Source organism: Neophocaena asiaeorientalis, unplaced genomic scaffold, assembly GCF_003031525.2.
Source record: "Neophocaena asiaeorientalis asiaeorientalis breed wild unplaced genomic scaffold, Neophocaena_asiaeorientalis_V1.1 scaffold327, whole genome shotgun sequence".
NCBI classification, from domain to species: Eukaryota; Metazoa; Chordata; class Mammalia; order Artiodactyla; family Phocoenidae; genus Neophocaena; species Neophocaena asiaeorientalis.
In genome coordinates, this window is record NW_020174560.1 from 3,265,212 (window position 1) to 3,286,595 (window position 21,384).

Sequence of the window (21,384 nt, forward strand, 5' to 3'; positions counted from 1 at the left end):
AGAAGCCCACATTTTCAGTTGCTTTATTAATTGCACTGAACTTGTCCTAGCTTGTGGCCCAGCCGTTTTGCACTTTCAGATCATTTGATTTCAGGGACAGTCGTTTGCAGGGTGATAACGGATGTCTGAAGAATTTTTATCTCTTTGACTTCTTGGCTAGACAGTTCAAAAAGCTAGTAAAATTAAAGAGGAAAGATATTTCAAGGCAAATTCGGGAATTTATTATTCACCCCTGTGTCCATCCCGGGTGGGAGAAGTATTAATAGTATTTGACTTCTGTGGTGTCTGGTGGGTCATCTCCCTCAGTATCAGATGCAGTGCCTGCGGTTTTCCCTCACTAATTGTTTGTAGACATGTTTTGGTCACTATTATTTAGTATAACCTAGCTTTTGACTTTGTTTCAACGTTCAGTGCCGGAGGCAGAAGCGGTTGGTTTATTGACATGGAAACGAGGATCTTGTTTACTGTTACCTTAAAAGCTTTGTTTAGGTAACGGCCATTCACATCCAAAATAGTACCCTAGTCTTTTCCTAGAGGATTTGTAGCTACAGTAAGTAGAGTTGTACTTAACTAACTAATGTTTTCATTTTTGGTAGTTTTTTTTTTCGTTCGTTTTTAAAAAACAGTTGACAGGGATGTACAAAAGGTTGGGATTTGCCTTACTCCTCTCGACCCGTCCTCTCCTTTTAAGATCTCAGCGTGTACACTTGGCCCACAGAAGATCTCTCATTGTGGTGTAACACGCTGTTACCGCAATACCCTATACAGGAGTTCTGAATTGGCTTCGAGTTTTGTAACTTTAGATATATATAATTTTTTAGCGGCCTGCTTTCTTTACTTCTCCCTGCTCTCCTCTGGCTCCCTCACCTCTGACACGTTCCTCACCTTTTACCCCACAAACAAGGTGACTTACTATTGCAGTTGTGTGCTGACCAGCTAAAAAAGAAAAAAAATCTTCGGGAGAGTGTTTATGAAAAGACATATCTGTCTTACGTTTGGTCAACAGAATGGAAAATCCACACCTGTTGTATTTCTCCTGTCGACAGCTCCTAGTCTGTGCTGAATATACCTGTAGCTGTGGTAATGTTAATCTCCATGAAAGGGTAGTTTACTAGATCAGAGATTTTTGTCTGTTTTAGTTTTTGCAAAGTAATCTCTCATTTCTCAGGTGATGTTTAAAGGTGGAAAACATGCTGCAGACTTTTATGAGGTCTTTAAACTACCTTAATAAAAGTGGTGAATCTTTATGTCTTACTGGTTAGGTCCTAGGGGCTGTTAAGTCTGGGAACAGAGTTAGCTCTGGTGTGACTTTCCTCCTCCTCTGTGCTTTTTCCCAAAGCATTACTCTCCCCGCCCCCACCCCCCATGGCAGAACTGAAAACAAGGTTGAGATTTACATTTTAAAAGGGGAAAATTTTAATATGAAAGCCAAAGCGGATAAATAAATAACTTGTAGCTGTATTCATGCCACGCTCCGTGTTGAATTTTACCCAGAGATTTGTGACATTTAGAAAACTAATGAAAACTAACAATGGGAATATTTTTTCATTCTTTCCTTACCCATATTTTCTGTCCAACAACTCCCCCCCACCCCAGATCAGCCTATTAGACTCAAATGCTTCCGTGGGAATTGTTCAGAGTTTTAAAGCCAGTCCCTGATTCAGATCTGCAGATGTCTGTCTGATCTGGTGTACTGGTAGTTTTTCCATTCAGACTGGGGTTGGGGTAGCGGGAGTATCCCAAGTGTTGCACTAGATTCTGACTGCTTTTTTTTCAGTAATTTTTTTTGTTTGTTTTTATCCTCTCCCCATACTTTTCTAATATGGGTTTAGGTTGCTCATAGATTTTTACCCCCTGTGATTTTGAAAATCCAGGTGCATTTATCTCTGCTGTTTCCATTTATTTTAATTTATTATTTTTAAGAACCCACTCGGGCTCTGTAGTTTTTGACACCTGCTTTCTTTTGAGGTATAACTAAAGAAAGAACTATCCTTTTGATTTATCTTAGGTTTACTTTTGCCAAGATGAGTGAATTAATTCAAGCAGAGCATGGTGTTTCATGTCGATGGGGAGTTTTTTGGACATTGTTGGCTTAAAAAAATTTTGGAATCCCCTTCCCCCCCTGTGTTGTTTAGTTATCATTGAGGAGAAGACCTACCATCCAGTTCCGTGCTGCTGGAAGGGTCTTCCATGTAAATTTCAGGTTATATTTTTTTTTTTTTTCCAGTGGTGATGTTCTCATCTTTTCTCCCAGCCATGCATTGCAAATTAGATGCATGAAGCCCTAATGCAAGCAAAGCCCTTGCCTAAATAAGAACACATGAGATCTGGTGTATTACAGCACTACACATTGAAATTCATGGTGGGATGTTTCAGAAAGGCTCACTGTGTTTGTTACATTTTGGGAGAGACCGTTGCAGTTTAGATCAAACTTTAAGGAAGCTTTTAAGTTGCCTGAGAAGTTACTAAAAGCTGGGTTAAAAGCCTGAGAAATGAGTGATTAATGACTAGGTGATTAGTCAGAAATGTTTTTCTCCCCTCAAAGTCATGCAGCTGACTCCTGCTTTTGCATTTTTTCCCCAGATTGACCCCAAAGTTGCATTTCCTCGTCGAGCGCAACCCAAGGTAAGTAGGAGAATCAGTAATAGGATTTTAGCACTCCGAGGTGGTTGCCAAGGATTTCAAGTTTCCAACAGAGCACTGGCAAGGAAGCGTTGAAACCTGGTGTACACCGTTTCTTCAGGGTATCAGCGCGTGGCCGTGGAGAGGCCAGGGCAGGCGCTCTGTGAAATAACCGTGCGCCTGCAAGTCAGCTGTCCCCAGGTGGGTTCTGAGCATCCAGCTGGGGGCAGGGGCAAGCCCCATCCTTCCTGGGAGGACATAGCTCCATCTGTTGCAATATTTATGCAAGTGTTCTATTTATTTTTTAAGCATCGCTGAGATCATATCAGGAAAAGTTGGATATTTACTCGTGACTCTTTGTTGGAGGGTGCTCTTCTGAGGTCTTACAACTTAGAGTTTATGGAGGGGAGTAGAATTTAAGTAAACAGCTTGTCCTTTATTGGAACAACAACTTTGTAGACCCGTGAAGCCCTCAATCTGACAGGAAGTGTTTGGATGTATTGGTTTCAGGTAGGTTGGGTAAATCTGGGCACACTTGAAGCCAGCAGTGCTGCTCTTTGGTGCAGGTCCTGGTGCCTGGGCGGAGAAGTGCTGGAAACGTCGTCCCTTTGTAGGAGTGGTACTACAAAGCTTGCTGAAAGGCTTGAGATAGGCCTTCACCTTTTCCCAAGTGTGTAGTTAACATAATTTTCACTGAGCTTGCCAGGTGTGGCTACAATATCACAGCTGCATAAAGCTTAAGGTGAAATTTAAAGGGCCTATGGCTTCCACACTAAATTTGCACTTTTTAATTATACTTTTCTCTTCCCCGGGTAATATCGGAAGAAATACTTTTCCCGCATCTTGTGGTCTTGGCACTCTTTTAAGGGAAAGGGGAAAAGGTGAAGCGTTTGACTGTAGGTCATAAAGGGATAGTGCTGTGGTTTTAGCAAATTCAGTTTATTTCTTTAAGCATGGTCTCCCAGAAGTGGAACCTTTGAGCCGTGCAAAGGAAGGAATGGTTCTGTACATTAATGAAGAAGTAGTTAGCTGTCGTGGATGGTATTTTGAGAATTTCAGGTTGGAGCCTGCCATGTGATTCCCTCCTTCCTTCCTTCTTCCTTCCCTGCCTCCTTCCCTTCCTCTTTCCCTCTCTTCCCCCCTCCCTTCCCTCTCTCTCTCCCCCCTCTTTCTTCCACGTCTTCCCTTCCCTTCCCTTCCCCTTCCCTCTTTCGAAGGAAACACAAATCTCTAAACAAAAATAGTGAAATATTTTCTTTAGGCATATTTTCCCCCTAAAGCTTAAGCAAATAATAAGAATTAATGAACCAAAGAGGTTAGATTATTTCTGTACTGAGCACAAACTTTGGGACCGTATTAAGTGTTTAAAGGTTGCTTTCCAAACTGTGTGTGATCCTTGACATTTCAGAAGGCTTCCAGGATTAGCAGTGTTTCCTCAGTTTGGAAGAATTGCTGTTTCTTCCATAAATGTGAATCTTCAAATTTCCAGGTTAGTCATTTGATCACCGAGAACTCGGATCAGATTACCCTAGAGGGAAACTGGAAAAATCCCTGACTTGGTCAAACCATGGGTTTGACCTGTTTTCTCCTCTCCCTTGCTGCTCCTCCCCAACCTCCCATTTTTTTTAAAATCAGGAGGACAATATTTTATTTTAATATACTCTGGCATTTGGCTTTTCACGGATGCATTGAACTTAAAAACGAGGCAATATTTCTCAAACTTGTCAAAGTGTGCCCCCCACCCCTGGAGTCTGGGTTGGCTTAGGTGAATTATCAGACTTTTGGATGTGAGCTAACATTAAACCAGTCGGGGAAGGACATCTTTCCATGGAATTCCAGGAATTTCGTAACAATACTTTTTATGACACACGTTACTTTACAAGGAACTCTCCTATCCACTATCTCCATCTGAATCCCAGGTCCTGCGACACTGAGAAATCATCTACTCTCAGTTTGCCTATCTGTAAAATGGGAGTGATGACGGTAACGCCCTCAGAAGCGGGTGGTGAAGAGTAAAAGAGCCTGGCACAGGGTCAGGGCCTTGAGAATTATCATTCTCATCCTCACCAGCACCATTATTGTTGGTTTAATCACCGTTGTTGTTGTTTTCAAGCTTAACAGCCTGTGTTTGGATCCCAGCTGTGCCACTTGTTAACTGTGAATTTGGGCAAATCCTTTAACTTCCTCAAATCTCAGTTTCCCTATCTCATTGAGTTTTGGTGAGAAGTAAATAAATTAAGAAAGGTAAAGTGCTAAAAAAAAGAGCTAGCGTATGATAAAACATACGTGGGATCTGCTGTTTTCGTTTTTTTAATTTCTTTTATTGAAGTACAGTTGATTTTCAGTGCTGCGTTAGTTTCTGGTGTACAGCAAAGTGATTCAGTTGTACATGTGCGTGTGTATACGTATTCTTTTCCATTCGGGTTTAGTTACCTAATGTTTTTCTTGTTATTTTTGTGAGGCCCTCACACTAATCCTGTGAGAGGTCTAGTAATCATGACAGTGTTAATTGAGTTTGTGTGCCAGGCACTGTGGTAGGGACGTGATGTGTATTCACCTCTGCCCTGTGAGGTGGGTGCTAGTATTATCTCCATTTTCTGGATGAGGAAACCAAGGCACAGCTGGATTGAGAAGTGGTGTAACCTGGCTCCAGAACTGGGCCCTCTCCCGGCATTTGTCCTGCGGGGGCCCCGAGGGGTACGCAGGTGGAGTCTCTCTGAGCAGTCACCAGGCTGTGCGGAACGGAACCACAGCCGGCACCTCCGGACCTCGAGCTTCCATGGTTGGGTGATTCGCCCAACCCCTGTGATGTCATACCATTGTGTGACACTGGTGTGCCTCAACATCCGAGCCCTCAGGGCATCTTTCAGAGGGTTCTGGGGTTGAGGACGGGGTGTGGTGGTTGGGAACTGGGGCAGGGTGTGGAGAGAGCGTCTTCCTTGTCAACGGTTATTTTCCGATAGAATTTGAGTCCGACCAGGGGGATTTCAGACTGAAGGGAGTGTTGGAGGCCAAAACCCAGCTGGCAGGAGAGTAGAACGTTAACTCAAGCCTTGTTTATTTATTGTTTGTCTCCAGTAAAACTTGTGTGCGTTTGCGTTAGGGTCTCAGTGGCAAGGTGAGCTGTGCCTCTCCTCGGGGACTGGGTGTAGAGCTTGTCAGTGATGCGTCAACGTGTCTCTCAGTTAAGATTCATTTCTCTGCTCTCTGGCCGTCCCTCCGTGCTAACACTTGCCAGAGAAATATTCCGTGGAGGTGTTAAAACAAGACTGGTGGAAAGAAACTGTAACTGAATACAAAAGAAAATCCGCGGCAGCGAAGAACAGATTTCATATCAGGACTGTCATAATATTCTTTAATGTATCACATAAATAAAAATCTGTTTTGACGAGAATTTTAATCAGCAACCCAAGGAAGGGTTTTGAATCCTGCAGTTCATCTCTCCCTCTTTGCGACAGAAATGTTCACGTCTCAAGTGAAGTATAATGGGCATTATTAACTAGTCGAGGGGAAGCTCTTTGGAGACTAGTGGCCGTTAATTAGTGAAGTACATTTTGATCAGAAGAAGATAGGTCTGTTCTGTATCTTTCTGTTTCTCCGGATGATGACTTCATTTGGTAAAATATGTAAGAGCTTCCCTCCCCTCTATCTTTAAAGATTAAAGTGGTCAGGCTGCTCTAAAAAGATGACTTCATTTGAAGCCGTTGGAGAAACGGGGATGATTGGGATCAATCATGTCATACCCTTTTGTCGGTCTTTTTGGGCAGAAGTGTTGGCTACCTGGAAGAATTTTGCTCAAGCTTTCGGGTTCTTTTTTTTGTGTGGAGAAACCAAGAGAGACAGCCTAGCATCTTGGGGCAAGAGTGAGTCTGGGCGCAACTCACCATCTGCCCTAATTATCCTCATGTATAATAAAGCATGCCCCACTCCCCTGATTACCATTTTCCTCCTTCATTTTTCGAGGCCAGAACCTTATCTGTTTATCAAGAGAGATCTCGTTTGTTCAGCCTATCTCCAGTTGCCTTTGGTCACAGCTGGGTGACCCTGGGCAAATCACCTCGGGGCCGCCAAGCCTCAGTTTCCTCCCCTTTAAAACTGGGATCGTGGAGCACCCCGCATGGAGCTGTTTTCTTTTTTCAAAAATATTTATTTATTTAGGCTGTGCTGGGTCTCAGTTGCGGCACGCGGGATCATCGTTGCGGCGTGTTTACTTGCGGCACGCGGGCTTCTTAGTTGAGGCACGCGTGTGGGATCTAGTTCCCTGACCAGGGACCGAACCCTGGGCCCCCTGCGTTGGGAGTGCAGCGTCTTAGCCACTGGACCACCAGGGAAGTCCCTGGAGCTGTTTTCAAGAGGAATGCAGAAGTCTTTGCCGGTAGCCTGGCACCAAGTAGCGCCCGGCAAAGGTCTGCTGATACTATTATCATAGACTTATTTGTGTAGAATAAGAAGAATCACGGTGGTGCAAATGCCCTAAGGAAATTCTTCATTGGAATGTAAGCCCCCTGACGCCAGGGGGCTGCTGATGGTTGGCATTTGGTAGCTGGTTGTTAAATGAGTGTGTGGAATCCAGCCTCCCTTTTTCACAGGGGAGGCAGCTGACACTCGGGGGAGTTATGTCGGTTGTCACAGGCCACATAGCTAAGTTGTGGCAAGGCTGAGCTAGAAGCCGGGTTTTCCTGCCCCCTGGAAGGCTCTCCAGATGGGTTCATTGCAGCCTGGGTGTTTCACGCACCCGTGTCCTGTTCCGGGGGAGCAGTTTCTTGGCAGCTTCTCAAGGGCGAGGGGTGAGTTTTCGACATCTGGCCTCCCCTGCTGCTGTGGGTCGGGTCCTCCTAGTGTCTTGCAGGTCCTGGGTGATGTGCAGCTGTCATCTGGGCAGCCACAGTTAACCGACCTGCCGGTGGGTTTCTGTCGCCAGCAGGGATGTGGTGGGGTGTCTGCAGCCCTCGTCCGCAGCGGCGAGGGCCTCGGGGGATTAGTGGCTTAGCTTCTTTCTTTTCGGGGAGCCTGGCTGCTTCCTTCGTTCCCGGTAGCAGCAGGTGTCAGCTCAGGGGGGAGGGCGCCTTCTCCTACAAATGTCCTTTCCCTGGATTTTTGCCTCTCCTCACGTGCTTTCGTTTCGGTGTTAAGGTCAGTCCACGCGGATGCTGGAGGGCGTGTGTTCTATGTCAGATGTTTTTGGCGGACAGGTGAGACCCCCGTGCCCCTCCGGGGAAGGAGAAGGAGGAATGCTCTGAGGAATCCGCTGACCCTCCTGGGTGCCTCTTGAGACTGCATCCATTCTTTTTGTCCTATTTTGTATTTTGAAACCCCGAACGTTCTCCGGCCAAGAGCCCTGAGAACACAAAACAGAGATGGGGCTCCTCACTTCTGCCCTCTTGTTTGATCTGGTGTGTTCATTTACTAAGAGCGCCTTTCATTGTTTGTACTTGCTGACTGTCTGTGTGTGCACCCACTTTCGGGGGGATTTAGGAAACCCTCCTTGGCTTCCCAATGCCCACCGAACAAACTTTAAACTTAGCCTGGGCGGCAAGGTCCTTCAAGATCTGTATGGGGGTCTTCTTCCAGCCTGTTCCCCAACTCATCTAACCTTTCGCTGCTTAGAACCTGAGTGTTCCGCCTTCTCTGAAGAGCTGCCCTATTGTGGGTCCCCATCTGCACTGCCCTTCCGTCTCTCTGCTGTACAAAACAGACCCCTCTTTCAAAGCCCGAGTTAGTCGTTACCTTTTCCACGAAGCTGTCCCTGCTTCTTCTTGGACGTAATACTCCTTTCTCTGGATTTTCACAGCACTTTACCTTTTCTTTGGTTATGGCCCTTCCAACAGTAATAAATTAGCAAAAACCGTATTGATACATCCATTAGGCAATTGTGCCGGGCACTCACTCATTCATTCGTTTATTCACCAAACGTTACTGAGCACCTGCCATGTGCCAGACACTTGTGTATGGTTCTGGGGATGGTGTGGAGAATAAGACAAAGGCCCTGCCCTCGTGGGGCTTTCACTCTGGTGGGGCAAAGAAGCGGTGAGCAACGTATACAACACACCGGCCGGTGTGAGAACCTCAGCAGGGTAAGAGTGATGGGGGTGGGCACTGGCCATGTCTTTAATACATTCAGATGCCACATTCAGTGTTCAGTAATCATTTCCCAGTCTCTGCCCAGCACCGGGGACCAACCTCTGTGTTAGGTGCTTTGTTCTGGGTTTTATAGTTCCTTAGGTTCATGCCTTATTGCCTCTACTGGACGATAAAGGCACAAGCATATTTTACTAATTAAAAAATAACCCTCAGCTTTTAGTCGTGCTCTTTTGCACTCTGTGACCTCCATTTAGATAGAATAATGCAGGATGACAAAGGAGACACAGCGCTTGTCTTCAGGGGTCTTACCTCTAGGTTGGAAGGACGGGGTGCTGCCCGTGCTACAGGAGAGGATTCAATAAGCACCGTAAGAGAGGTCGGAACAGCATTTCGAAGGAGGAGGAGTGAAGATAGTCCCTTGGGGGAGGTGGTTTTTGCCCCAGATTTTGAAGAACAGGTAGGAAGGAAGAATGGCAGGAATGCAGTTCTTCCTACTGGGGGCCAGGAGGTCAGGACCTAGAGCTGCAGGAAAAGGGTGTGTGCTGCCCGGTGCTCTAGGATGGGGCCCCGTTGGCCGGCTGGGCCAGCTCGTGGAAGGCCTTGAATGCCAGGCCAAGCAGATGCAGCTGTGCTTTGCTGGGCAGACGCTGGGGCACCTGTTGTGCGCGTGCAGGACCGTGGAGCTGCTCCGTACAGTGTGCCGAGCTCTTTTGGACCCATGTAGAGGCTGGGCCCCTGATAGGACTGTGGCTCTGCCGTTTCATGGGGAACTTCCCGCCCTGGACTTGTGCCTTAAGCATAATTCATCCTGCGTTCTTTCGACCCTTTCTTAGGAGTGATGTTCTGGGCAGATACCACCCCTGATCTGTGGGGTGTGTGGCAGCTACAGAGAGCTCTATCGTTCTCTTGTTTCCGCCTTATCCCCTCCTCTCCTTTTTGCCTCCTTAACAAGGGACCGTGATATAGACAGAATTCCAAAGTTTTGTCCTTGTGATCTTGACCTTACCGCGTGTAGACACTGAGGTTTGGAAATCACAGATTGTATGACACCAGTAGCTGCTCTGTGGCTCAGAGCATCCTGACCTCTGACCTGTGATTTCATAGGTGGCGTCTGCTTGGGGTCACCTCGGGTGAGTGGCTGCCTAGTGTGCGGGACGTGAGGTTTTGGAATCCTGACTTCTGCCTTCCGTGCGGTGTGAGAGGTGTGAACAGGCGGGGTCTTGGGCCCGAGTCCCCCCGTAGTACATTGTAGTAGCAGCTGAGGATGGTTGGTCCAGTTGGGACAGTATTTGGCTCCCAAAAAAACAAGGTGTCCCTTTTCACCCTCTCCTTCAAGGGTAGATAGCATCAAGCTCCCAGCTCTCTGGGAAGTTATTCTTAGGGAGGGTACTTCTTTATTTTATTTGAATAATCAGAAAGAAAAGTCTTAAACTCAGAATAATGACTGTCACATATTGTGTTTCAGTATATGTTCAAGGAACCGTATGAGCCTCTATCTGTTTAATCTTTAATTTAGTCCTTACAACAGTCCTTGGCATTAGTTGGTATTCTCTCCATTTGACAGGTGGGGAAACTGAGTCCGAGGGGAATAAGAAGCTTTCCTAGGGCCACAGAACTAGCTAGTAAGGGTCAGGGTTGGCCTTTGGTCTGAAGTCTGTCTGAATCCCAAGTCCCTTTGCCCTCTTAGCCACTCAGCCCCACTGCATCCAACACGAGTGGGTAGATTTTAGGTTCTTGCCCTTTGCCTGAGTATTATAAAACGCTCAGGCTGAGAAGTAGCGTTTGTTCTCCTCTGGTCAGGAAGTTTCAATTTAGTTTCTATTGCCTATTTTGTAAGAACCTGTTTAGCACAGTTCAATGCCACTGACTAGCTACGGAGTTTTAGACAAATCACTTAATGGTTTTGCGCCTGCGTTTCTTCATCTGTAAAATGAGGATTTTAATATTTCCTACATCCTAGAATTGTTCAGGGAATTAAGTAGGTTAACACATATGAAGGGCCTAGGGTGATATCTGCACATAGAGGGTCCAGTGTAGGCATCTGTTACTGTCCCCAGAGACGGCACTGCCCAGATTGTAACAGGCCCTTACCTAGTAGCTCATGGGTTGATTGGTACTGTTGGCCCTTTCTAGGGGTGATGGATAGAACAGCACGTTGAGATTTGGGAAATTCTGTGTCAGTGGCTTGGTCTCCTCCTGGGGTCCTGGCTCTCGAAGGGAGCATCCTTTATCTTGGGGATGCTCCGTGGGCATTGGGAGTGCATTTCCTTTTCTGCATCTGATGCGTGTTTTTGCTGCTTCTGAGAGAGGAGTCCTGGGGAGCAGCGGGGGGGACAGCCGAGACACCGCTGTGTGAGAGGTGTCCCTGTGAGCCTCTGTCTCCCAGTCCTGGTCTTTATCTGCCTGGGGGTAGTTCCACCAATGACTGATCTGAAAGCATCACATTCATTTATTTGTCACTGGCTGTGACAGGCAAGTTAATGCTAATGGATTCTTTTTTTAGCCTGTTGTCTGGGATGAGTTTCACCCAAATGTCCTGAAATCTAAGGCATTAGGGGAACGTGTAACTTTTATGGCAGGGGAGGATTTAAAAGATAAATAGGGTTTTGTACGCAAGGGCCTTAAATTTAGGTTAGGGACAACAGCGGCCAAGGAGGGGATATTGGGCCGGCCCAGAGTCTTCTTTTTAAGAAATCCATTCAGAGCTCTAAATTGCTGTTTCTGTTTCAATTATGTGACAATTTCAAGGGTTTAGAAAAATCTAATAAAATGGTCTTGATGATGCATTCCGGGGACAGAGTGCTTTAGAAGATCCAGGAGAATAAATTCCTTGGGGGTCAAGAGAGTCTGTTCATGCCACCCCGGGCCTTCTTTCGTCTGGGTTTTTACATTTTTATTGTTTTGAAGGGCAGAAAACGGTGTGGGAATGTATTCAGGGCTTCATCTGTATCCTCCACCGAAATGAATTATTCTCTTTGGGCAATTGCAAATAGACAGGCCCCTGCAATCGCTAGCTTGTTTTTTCTTTTTAAAGCCGGCCTGTTGTAAGTGACTTTCAGAGTATGGTTTGTGTGTGTAATAATTTTGAATAAAGCACCAAAGAGAAGAAACTGGAGGAGGGGAAAGCGTGAGCAGAGAGGCCCGCGGAAAGTTTTTTTTTTTCTTTTCTCCAATTCAAGCTTTTGATCGTTTCCCAAGGAGCAGAAGTTTACAATGGCAGCCGGCTTCGGGCTGCCTGCAGGAACAGAGTGCAGGAAGACCTAGTGTAGCAAAATGTGACGCTGAGTGACATTAATGAGGTGACGGCTCCAGTGGGAGGGGGCAGCTGTCCAGCGAGGTAGAGCGGTTCCCAGGACTTGCCCTCTGCTGAGCGTGCCTCCTTCTGCACACGTGTGTGTGTGCACGACGCACTCGAGTTTCCTGTCTTCCAATGAAAGTTGTAACGCCAAATCCTGCTCAGGTGGCTGCAGCATTCTCCACCCTCGAGAGGCCATGTGTGGCAAGGGCTGTATCCCACTTACTGAAAAGTCAAGTTTTCAACCGGGAGCCATTTTGTTTTACCTTCTGAGCATCTGCTGGGGCCTGGGTGGGTGGCTGGTGAGGCCGCCTTGGAGCACCAGGGCCAATATCCTCATCTCTGAGATGGATTCCAGGGAGGCAGGAAGAGAAGGCCTGTTGGCCAATGGCTTTTTTTTTTTTTTAAAGCCCTAGCCTGATAACATTTCATATTGATGGTATAGATGGAACATTGCAACAACTGCTTCTTAAATATTTTAGTGCCTTAGAGAGTATTTCCATGTTGGTCTTGTGCAAGAATTTCCAGTTACTCAAGAAAAGCTGCAACATTTCAGGTAGATTACCTGGTAAGGAGGTGGGGAGCCCGAGTCTTGCTGCCTTACTGGATAGGACCTTGGGAGGGTGTGCCTGGCCTGGTTGTCAGGCACTTCCAGAAATGAGGCTGGAATGTCTATCTGATTCCTCATCCTGGTTTTGACATGAGCCTTCTAAAGAGTAATGGGCAAGTGTTTGAAAATCTGCTCTGAGGGGATTCCCTGCTGGCGCAGTGGTTGAGAGTCTGCCTGCCGATGCAGGGGACGTGGGTTCGTGCCCCGGTCCGGGAAGATCCCACATGCCGTGGAGCGGCTGGGCCCGTGAGCCATGGCCGCTGAGCCTGCACGTCCGGAGCCTGTGCTCCGCAACGGGAGAGGCCACAGCAGTGAGAGGCCCGCGTACCACACACACACAAAAAATCTGCTGTGAGATTTTTAAGAAAAAAAATCTACCTGGGACCTGGAGTGGGGTGGGTGGGTGGAAATACAGTGTGTATTTATTGGCCCATGCCTGTTTTTGTTTTTTTTCCTTTCAACTCAGTTCCCTCTGGAATATCTCTCGAATATGTCATTTTTGTACCTAAAGGCAAACAAAAATGGTTAAACTTACACACATAACGCTTAATAAAAGCCAGCCAGTAGGTTCATTGTCTCTCTTACCTGGGGAAAAACGGCCAAATTAGGATGCTTGAACCTAGGAAAAGATTGGGCTGTGAATCTCCACAAGACTGCTACATGTATCTGTCTCCTCTTCTGTTTTCAAAGCAGATAATTGGTTTTAGTAAGAACTTCTGACTTGATTAGGGGACCCTTAGGAAATGAAAGTGTGTTTGAATTTCACAAGTATAATTTTAATGATACAAATTTTGTGTTTTTCACTAGGGAGCCAGGTTCAGAACTTGTTTTCCTGTGCTAATAGGGGTAGTAAAGCTGATTATGGCAGAATGCCTTACTTAAATCACTTTGAAAATAAAAATCCACTGATTTGATCATTGTTTTTCCCTGCAGTACACGATGTTCAGGTTAACGTCCGTACGTGTCCCATATCCTTGTTAAAAGTGATTCTTCACTGGATCCACACAACTGTAGAGCCTGACCGACACAGTGGGGAGGGGGAACCTCATTATGAATTTTTCTGCTGCACTTGCTGAAAGAATTCTATTAAAGTGCTTTTGAGCACAAGTCCTGCCTGGGCAGCTCGTGTTTGGCTCGCTGCCACGTTAGCATGTTGTGATTGCCTTTATCGCCACATCATCCTGTTTGCTCAAAGCCTGTGCATTCACAGCGTCAGTTCTCCTCGCTGCCCCTCTTCGGCGTGACCCCAGTGGATTAAGCAGAAGGTACCGTGGAAACAGTCACCTGAGTTCTTCCCCAAGCTGTAGGAGATGATGGAGTGAGAATGATCAGACCCGCCCGGCATCCCCGGAGAAGGACCGATGGTGCTTCTGGGAAGTGACCATTTTTCAGGGCTCTCTAGACAAAACCCCCCAAGTGTCAGGAAGTGCTTTGGGGGTTTGAACTCAAACATCCTCAAACATCTCCCCCTGTGCAGGGGCTTTAAAAGCTGCCTAGAGACCGGCTCCTCAGGCCCTCTGGGCTCTTGTCTTAGGTACTGACAAGGAGAGTTTGAATGGAACAATTATTCCATGTTAGAGAAGTCGTGAGACCAGCTTGGGAATGAGTTGGGGTCATACAGGTTTGGGGCTGAAAATATGGAGGAGAAAGCTCCAAATGTAGGCCTGATCTCACTCCGTCCCCCACCCTGCATTGACTCATTGACTTTGTTAATTTTATTCCTCTCTGTTGAGGTCGTATGGCTTAATGTTTAAGAGCATGGGCTCTGGAACTCGGCTGAGTTTGAATCCTTGCTCTGCCACTTAGCGGCTATGTGACCTCGCGCAAGTTATCTGAGTATTCTGTGCCTTAGTTTTGTCATCTGTAAAATGGACGTAGTGTTCGTGGGGTTGTTGTGAGGATTGCATGACTTAACATTTAAAGTGTTAAGGACAGTGTCTGGCGCCCGGCGCTGTGATTTGTGAGTTACCGTGTTGTCAGGAAGGGTGATGTCCTATGGCAGGTTTGGCAAAATGACTGCCTTGGTAGTTGGAGAATTGTTTTAAGGACAGCAGTCTTCTGCCTTACTATTTTTTTTAATGTAATATTCGAGAACTACAAAAGAGCATATACACACACACACACGTGGATTGTGCTCGTATATGAATATATACGACTTGAGTGGAATTGCATGTGATTTGGATCCGGACAAGCGCGTGTGCTGTAACACACGAGGCTTGTGCTTTGACAGGAGCACGGCCTTTGGGCTCACAGGGACCTAGTCTGAATCTCGCTGCACTAACTCTGTGACCTTAGAAAGGTGTCCACACTTTTCTGAGCTTCAATTCTGCACCTAAAAAACTGGATGATAGAGTTGTGGGTCTGAAATGAGACACTGTAGATAAGGCACCTGGTGTATGGTTGACACTCAGAACATGTTAATTTCTTCCCCGTCACCAGGGAATTTTTTTGTTTTCTTTTGTATCTTGAAACTGAGGGAGATGCAAAGCGTTCTGTTCTTATTGGAGATGAGAATAAAAGTCAGCCGATAAGTCCTTAGCGCGCTGAGTGGAGAGAAGCAGATCTTAAGAAAGGGATGTTGGTAGCCTCAATCTACCCAGATTTTCAAGTGTAAGGCAGTACTTTTATTTTGTCAGGAACCTTAGATGGTATCAGCAAGTCTTTGAAGGTGGGCTTGTTCCTTTGACCCTTGGTGGTCCCTAGAAGCACTGGCTGGGTGGTTGAAGAGGTTTGGGGGATGCTTAGAAGGAAGGAATAACTTCAGGGAAAGACGGGCTCCCAGCTGTGAATGAGGACAGTTGGGAGGGAGGGAGAACCTTGGGATGGGGGGTGTGACCTTTTCACAGAACTTTTACTTGGGGACTTGAAATATTAGGTTTTGATCCACAAGCCCGTGAGTTCAGTCATGTGAATGGGAGTCCGTTTGGCAGTGCTCCAGGAAATGCCCACGGGTCCCAGCTATCGCCTGCTGGGTCCCTGACCCTCAAATCTTCTGTGGGGGATGGGAGAGCCCCCCGCATCTTAGGGCATCTGCAGTTTGCCTGTCCTCATCTCTTTGCTCATTTCCAAACTCGTCCCCTGCACTTCATACCTGTCAGGAGGAATCCACCGGCCAGGTGTTGCTGGAAATGGAGAGCAAGATTATGATTTTAAGTGGATCCTGGGCTGGGGGAATGGGGTGTGTGTGAGTGTTAGCATGTAGAAGATGGAAAGGGGTGGCCTGGAGGAGGGAACTAGTAGTAGATTACATTGACTAATTATAGGGAAAAAGCCATATTTGTTGCTCCATTAAGTGATTGCTAGGCTATGAAGCAGTTTATTGTAATTAATGCAGAAACAGCAAATAAATGTTGGGTCTGGAGTGGAGGGTCGCCAGACACCCCTCCCCCTCCAGCGCTCTGTGTTCACTGCACCCGCCATTATCCCGTAGGTAAAGAGCCTTGGGGGAATGCCTGCATCTGGTGGACTGAGGTGTGGAGCCTTCGACCAGTTTTCTGCTGGTTTATTGTGACAGCTAAGGAAGATCTCTAGCCTGATCTCCTCCAGACTCTTCCGTTGGGGTTTTAATGTTTGCTAAGGATGAAGGAGGAGGGACAAACCCAGGCCATCACCGCTATTCGTGCCACAGTCATTTTAATTTCAGGGCACGAGAGTGGCAGGTTATACATCCAAGTCCATCGCGCTACGGGCCGTGTGGAGTTGTGATTGCTTTCCTTGATGATTTCTTGTTCAAATCAGCGGTGCTCTTAATTTTCCAGATGAAGTAAGAAGAAAATTGGAGACTCCTCTCCCACCCTGTGTCTCTTCATCCAAGGTTTTCTGAGCATGACTCTGATTTGGAGGGTTAATATTAATTAGGAGGCAGTTTAGACCTCAGTGGCTTGATGAGGGAGCTTCATGTCGTGACAAAGGTGGCTTCTTTTTGCACGTGCCTGCTTTTGGTGAAAATGTCTGGGTTTAAAAAGCCAAGGGAATAAAGAGAGAGAGAGAGAGAGAGAGAGAGAGAAAGGGATGAGGGCCTGTCTCTTAAAGAAATGCAACAGATTCTCCTGGGCCTTCAGGGAGGAACGTGACGAGAGCTGGGCGTCTGGGTCCGAAGGAGGTTCTGCCTCTGTCTGCCCTCTCCCTGTCCCCAGCATCGTGGGGCCGTGACCGGTTTGCCGCCACTGCTCTTTGCCTCAGTTTCCTTCTCTGTAAGGGAAGGTCCTAAAAGAGGCACGACTCATGTCCTTCGTTTCCAAATTGGGTGATGCTCGAATTCCTCTGGGGCAAGTGCCCCTGTCAGTGCCGGGTCACAGACAGATACGTCATTTTCTGCTGAGGCTCTAGGTTCTTGCTTCCAAGCCTTCCCAGTGCTTACTCAGTCTTTTTGGGGAGGGTGGCAGAAAGGACAAGGACAGAGAGAGCCAGCAAGCTCCACTGTCCAGCTAGGGGGAGAGGAGCCCTAGACAACTCGCTTCGGGTTGGATCACATTAGGGGCCTTTCTTCTTTGGCCTGTGGGTTTGGGTTGGTTTTCCTTTTGCCGGGCGTGGAGGGGGCAGGAGGGAGGGCCGCTGACCATGGATGTGAACGTTCCAGGCGCAGCGGGAGAGGCCTGGCTTCTCGTTCTTATCTCGGTGCTGAGTAGCTGAACTTGACCTTGGGCTAGTTAGTTGCCTTGCAGCCCTGGGTCTCCGTTGCCTCCTCTGTAGACTGAGGAAAGATGGGGGAGTATGTGGTGGGAACCAGCTGCGCTTAGGGTTTGAGAGAATAGGCTTAGGAGGCGGGCAGTCTTAGAGCTTTCTTTCTGGCCTAATAATTTCCTAGGCTGTGGGACTTTGGGAAGTTCACTTAACTTTGCTGGCCCTCAATTTCCCCATCTGTAAAGTGGGGTAATGTAAGACTAGTATTTCCCTTACAGGGCTGTTGCTAGGATTGCCTGAGAGCGTTCATAAAGAGCTCACTCAGCATGGTGTCTGGGGCGTGGTTGGCACTTTGATAAGTGGGAGCTGCTTTTACTGTGAACAGCTCTGCAGAGGTCCGACTGAAGGTGCCCGAGACATTCGCCAAGGTGTGGCCACCTCCAGAAGACGGCCGCGCTGCACAGATTGACATTGACGTTCCGATTTGGACAGAACCTCCCGCGGAGGGAGATCTGCGGTCAAGGAGGCGCCGTCTGCCTGAGATACCTGGTCCGGAGCTTAGATGACGACATATCCGGGCTGTGATCCGCCACTGCCCAGGCTGTGGGCCCCGGCTGCCTTGTGTACCCTGCAGGGCGTAGGAAGCTGTGGGGTGGGCCCATCTGTGTTCCTGGGCACCGGACAGCTTCACGGGTGTGGGGACCGCATCCTCCCCGCGTGTGACATCTCAGCTGCAGCAGGAGGGAAGAGGGAGGAAAGGAGGGCCGATCGCCAAGAGGTGTGGAGACTCACGTTAGTTTTTGGAAGCCCACGTCTGGTACCCTCTGAAATTCAGAGGCCTGGCTTGACTGAGGCAGGGCTGGGCAAAGGCCATTAGCGATTTCAGAATGTTAAGTGTGTCGGGCAGACGAGGGGTCAGTCTTCCGATTGCTTCCTCTCCCGCAGTCCTCCCCTCTTGGTGAAAAACAGGCACCAGCACCAGTTTCTCATGCCTGGTGTGTGCAGGAGGAGTGTCTGAAGTGGGGGCGGGTCCAGCCCTCTTCGGCCACCTGCCCCGGGAGCGGTGGCCGCGGCATCTTGTGGCCAGCCGGCTCCCGCCCGCTGCCGCCTGACTTCCTTTCCGGGGGCGGGCCTGATGAGGTGTTGTAGGTGGAAAAGCCTTAGGAGGTGTTGGTATACTCTTACTGTTATGCCCTTGAAGGGAGGATGGAAAGAGGGAGTGTGGCAGAAAGCATCTTGTGGGAGGGGCAAAAGGGGGTCCCTGCAAATGAGCACAGCCCAGGCCATGTACTGGACAAACATAGTCTCTTAGGGTGCTCTCGGGCCCTGTAGAGACTCAGACTCAGGCACTGGCCCTGCCCTCCCAGCTCCCAGGCTGGAGGGAGGCAGGTGTATAAACCAGGCAGGGTGCTAGGGTGGGGACAGTGGCCATGCTCGGCTGGACCACGCACAGGAGGGGCACAGAGGAGGAGAGGGCAGGCCAGGGCAGGCCTATCAGAGGAGGCCTCTGGGAGCTGCATCTTGAGAGGAGAGATCCTCCAAGTCGAAGGAAGTGTGGGAGCACTTAGGCAGCTTGGCTTTTGCGGGGCAGGGCAAATTGTTCCTTCCGGTCTGGAGTTCACCATGCAGAGGCGGATGGAGTGAAAGACTGATTGGCTCACCGCACAGCAAGTGACTGGAGCTCTGACCCGGAGTCAGACCAAAGCTGGGGAGTGGGGTACAGTCCCTGCGTCTGCATCTGACAGGGGACATAATCCATTAAACAACTTACCACAGCATCCATTATTGGAGGACGATGTTCATAAATGCTACAGAAACACATAGGGTGTTTCAGGGAGCGTATCTTTGCCTCTGGTTCCCTCTCCCAGTGCCTCCCAGCGAACCGGCGTTGCTGCTCCATCTCCGGCTGGGTTCTCCTGGGCTGATTCTGTTCCAGCCCATTCCATTTAGCTTTCCCTTCCAGCAGGACCCAAGCTAGGATCATGCCTTCCAGAGAACGCTTTAAAAAGCCTTGCTTCCCGACAGACCGCGCGCGTGTCAGGCTTTCCCCGAGTGCGGCCGTGCTCAGCAGAGGCCTCGAGCCATCTTTACATGTGAGAGGTGAGCAAATCAAAGGTGAGCCATTCTGCCTCAGCGAGGCCTTTTGTGTAAAAAGGACCTTCTGGAGTGAAGTGGTCAGGTTGACTGAAAACTACCAGAGCTGCCCAGCGACAGACCTGCTCCGTGGGGTAACCCGGGGAGAGATCAGGGCCGGGAGCGGACAGAGGGTGCCCGGGACGGAGGTGGAGGATCCTGGTGGAGATGAAACACAATCTGGAATGTGTCTTCAGTTCGGATGTTCCGTGGCACCAGGTTGAAGTGGCTGACGGGGGACATCAGCATTGGCAGTTTTTCCCTGCTCTGACTACCCTGGCTCTATTTCCTCTGGGATCAAAGCCGGGAGATGAGGCTCGGTTGCAGGCTGCGTTGGTGTCCCTTCCTTGGTGACCTTGGGGTCTCGTGTCTTTCCTTGGGGTCACTGGGGTTCGTTTCAGACGAGGTGTGTTTGGTCTTGCGGTCAGAGGGAGCGCTTAGACGGAAACACTCACAAAGGGCTTCGGGAGGCTGGAAAGCAGCCTGGAGGCCAGCCCCGCGTTTCCCAAGGATTCCCAGATAGCAGGAGTCTGGAAGTTTCTCTTTGCAAGCCTTGCTGCTCCTCCGAGGGGCCATCCTGCGGGGTGTTCATTTTGCACTGAGACAAGGCAGAGGCCTGGAGAATGCCTGCCTCCCCGCCACCCACCCCGGCTGCAGAGTGAATCCCATCCTAAAAGTAGTGCGGGCTTCCAAGCCGCGATTCTCGCCGATGTGATCAAGCAGCACGTGTGTGGCCGGCTCGTCTTTCAGGAGGAAAGGATGCTGCTTCATGTCAGAGGAGTGTCCAGGTCTCAGGGCGCCCCCTTCCCTGCTTCCTCCTCCCCTCTGTGTTCTGCAAAGGTGGGAGGCCGGTAGGAAGGGGTGTGTAGGGGGAAATGTTTTAGCCTGTCTTTTGATTTTGCGTTAAGTCGCTGTCACAGTAGGTAGATGTGCCTTGAGAATCCTTCAGAAGGTTTTATAATTGAGTCCTTTACCTCAGTGACAAGATACTACTCACCTTCCCTAAAGCGTTTAGTTTATGCTCTGTGCACGGAGCGGGAGGGCAAAACTTTTTTTTTTTCCCCCTAAGAAAATATGTCGTAGAAGAGGCTTGCCGTCCAGGGCAGTTGGGTGGCCACCTATTAAAGCTTTAATAATTGAGGAGACATCTGGGTACCTGAGTGGAAGGCCACCCTTCTGGCAGGGATGATTCGGCTTTCGAAACAACGTGCTCACCTTTAACTGCGAACGGCTGTGCCTGGAGTAGTATTTAACTTTAAATTGCCCATGTCCGGCAACCCTGTGTTGCTCTTTAAACAATAAAATGTTTTTCATCTTCCCGCAGCTGTGTTCTCTGCTAGGGGCTTGCCTATTTGCGGGGGAGAGGGGGCTCCTGGGCCTCTCCCTACTCCCCTTCTTTCCCTTTCAAACTCGCCAGGATTTCTAGAGAACACTAGCTGTGGAGTCCCCACCCGTAAACTCTCCAGAGTGGGTGGCTGGGAAGTTTATAAGCAGAGGCATCAGGTAGTAATGTCAGCCCCTGGGGCTGAAATGCTTCCTCTGTTGGCAGGAGGACCCGGGAGTCATTTTGTGTCCCGGACCCTTACCAGAGCGCCTATCTTTTTCTCCAGCTCAGGGGGGGCTTGATTTGTCTGTGATAATCAGAAACAGATTTTGCTTCCTGATCCGTCGTAGATGTGTTTGAGATGGATGCCAAGCCTTAAGCCACTTAAAGAGCATGTGAACATGTATTTAGATACAAAATAAAGAAGGGCTAGCAGAGAAGGGTCTTCTTCGAAATCCCCCAAACCAAAAAAGTCTCGAAATGACAACACACAACAGTGACAAAAAAAACTCCATCCAGACCCTGGAAAGGCAGCGAATGGGAAGAGAACATTTGGCTCCAGAGTCATCAGAGTTGGTGGAGCATGTGAAAGGGTGGAGGACACACGTGGCCGCCCCAGAAGCATGGTCTTTGGTAGGGGGGAGGAGTGCGTTCCCGGAGCCTGGGGGCTCCCAGCTGACGTGGCAGTTAGGTGGG

General features: G+C 48.6%; 1 protein-coding gene across 1 annotated transcript in view; it reads left to right on the forward strand.

Moving 5' to 3' along the window:
• The window catches only part of MSI2 (musashi RNA binding protein 2), a 384,024-nt gene that overhangs the window by 2,146 nt on the left and 360,494 nt on the right, over positions 1-21,384 (forward strand). The window contains exon 3 of the mRNA XM_024757692.1: positions 2,584-2,625. Within this exon, the coding sequence (XP_024613460.1) occupies positions 2,584-2,625 (42 nt within the window). The remainder of the gene's footprint in view (positions 1-2,583; positions 2,626-21,384) is intronic.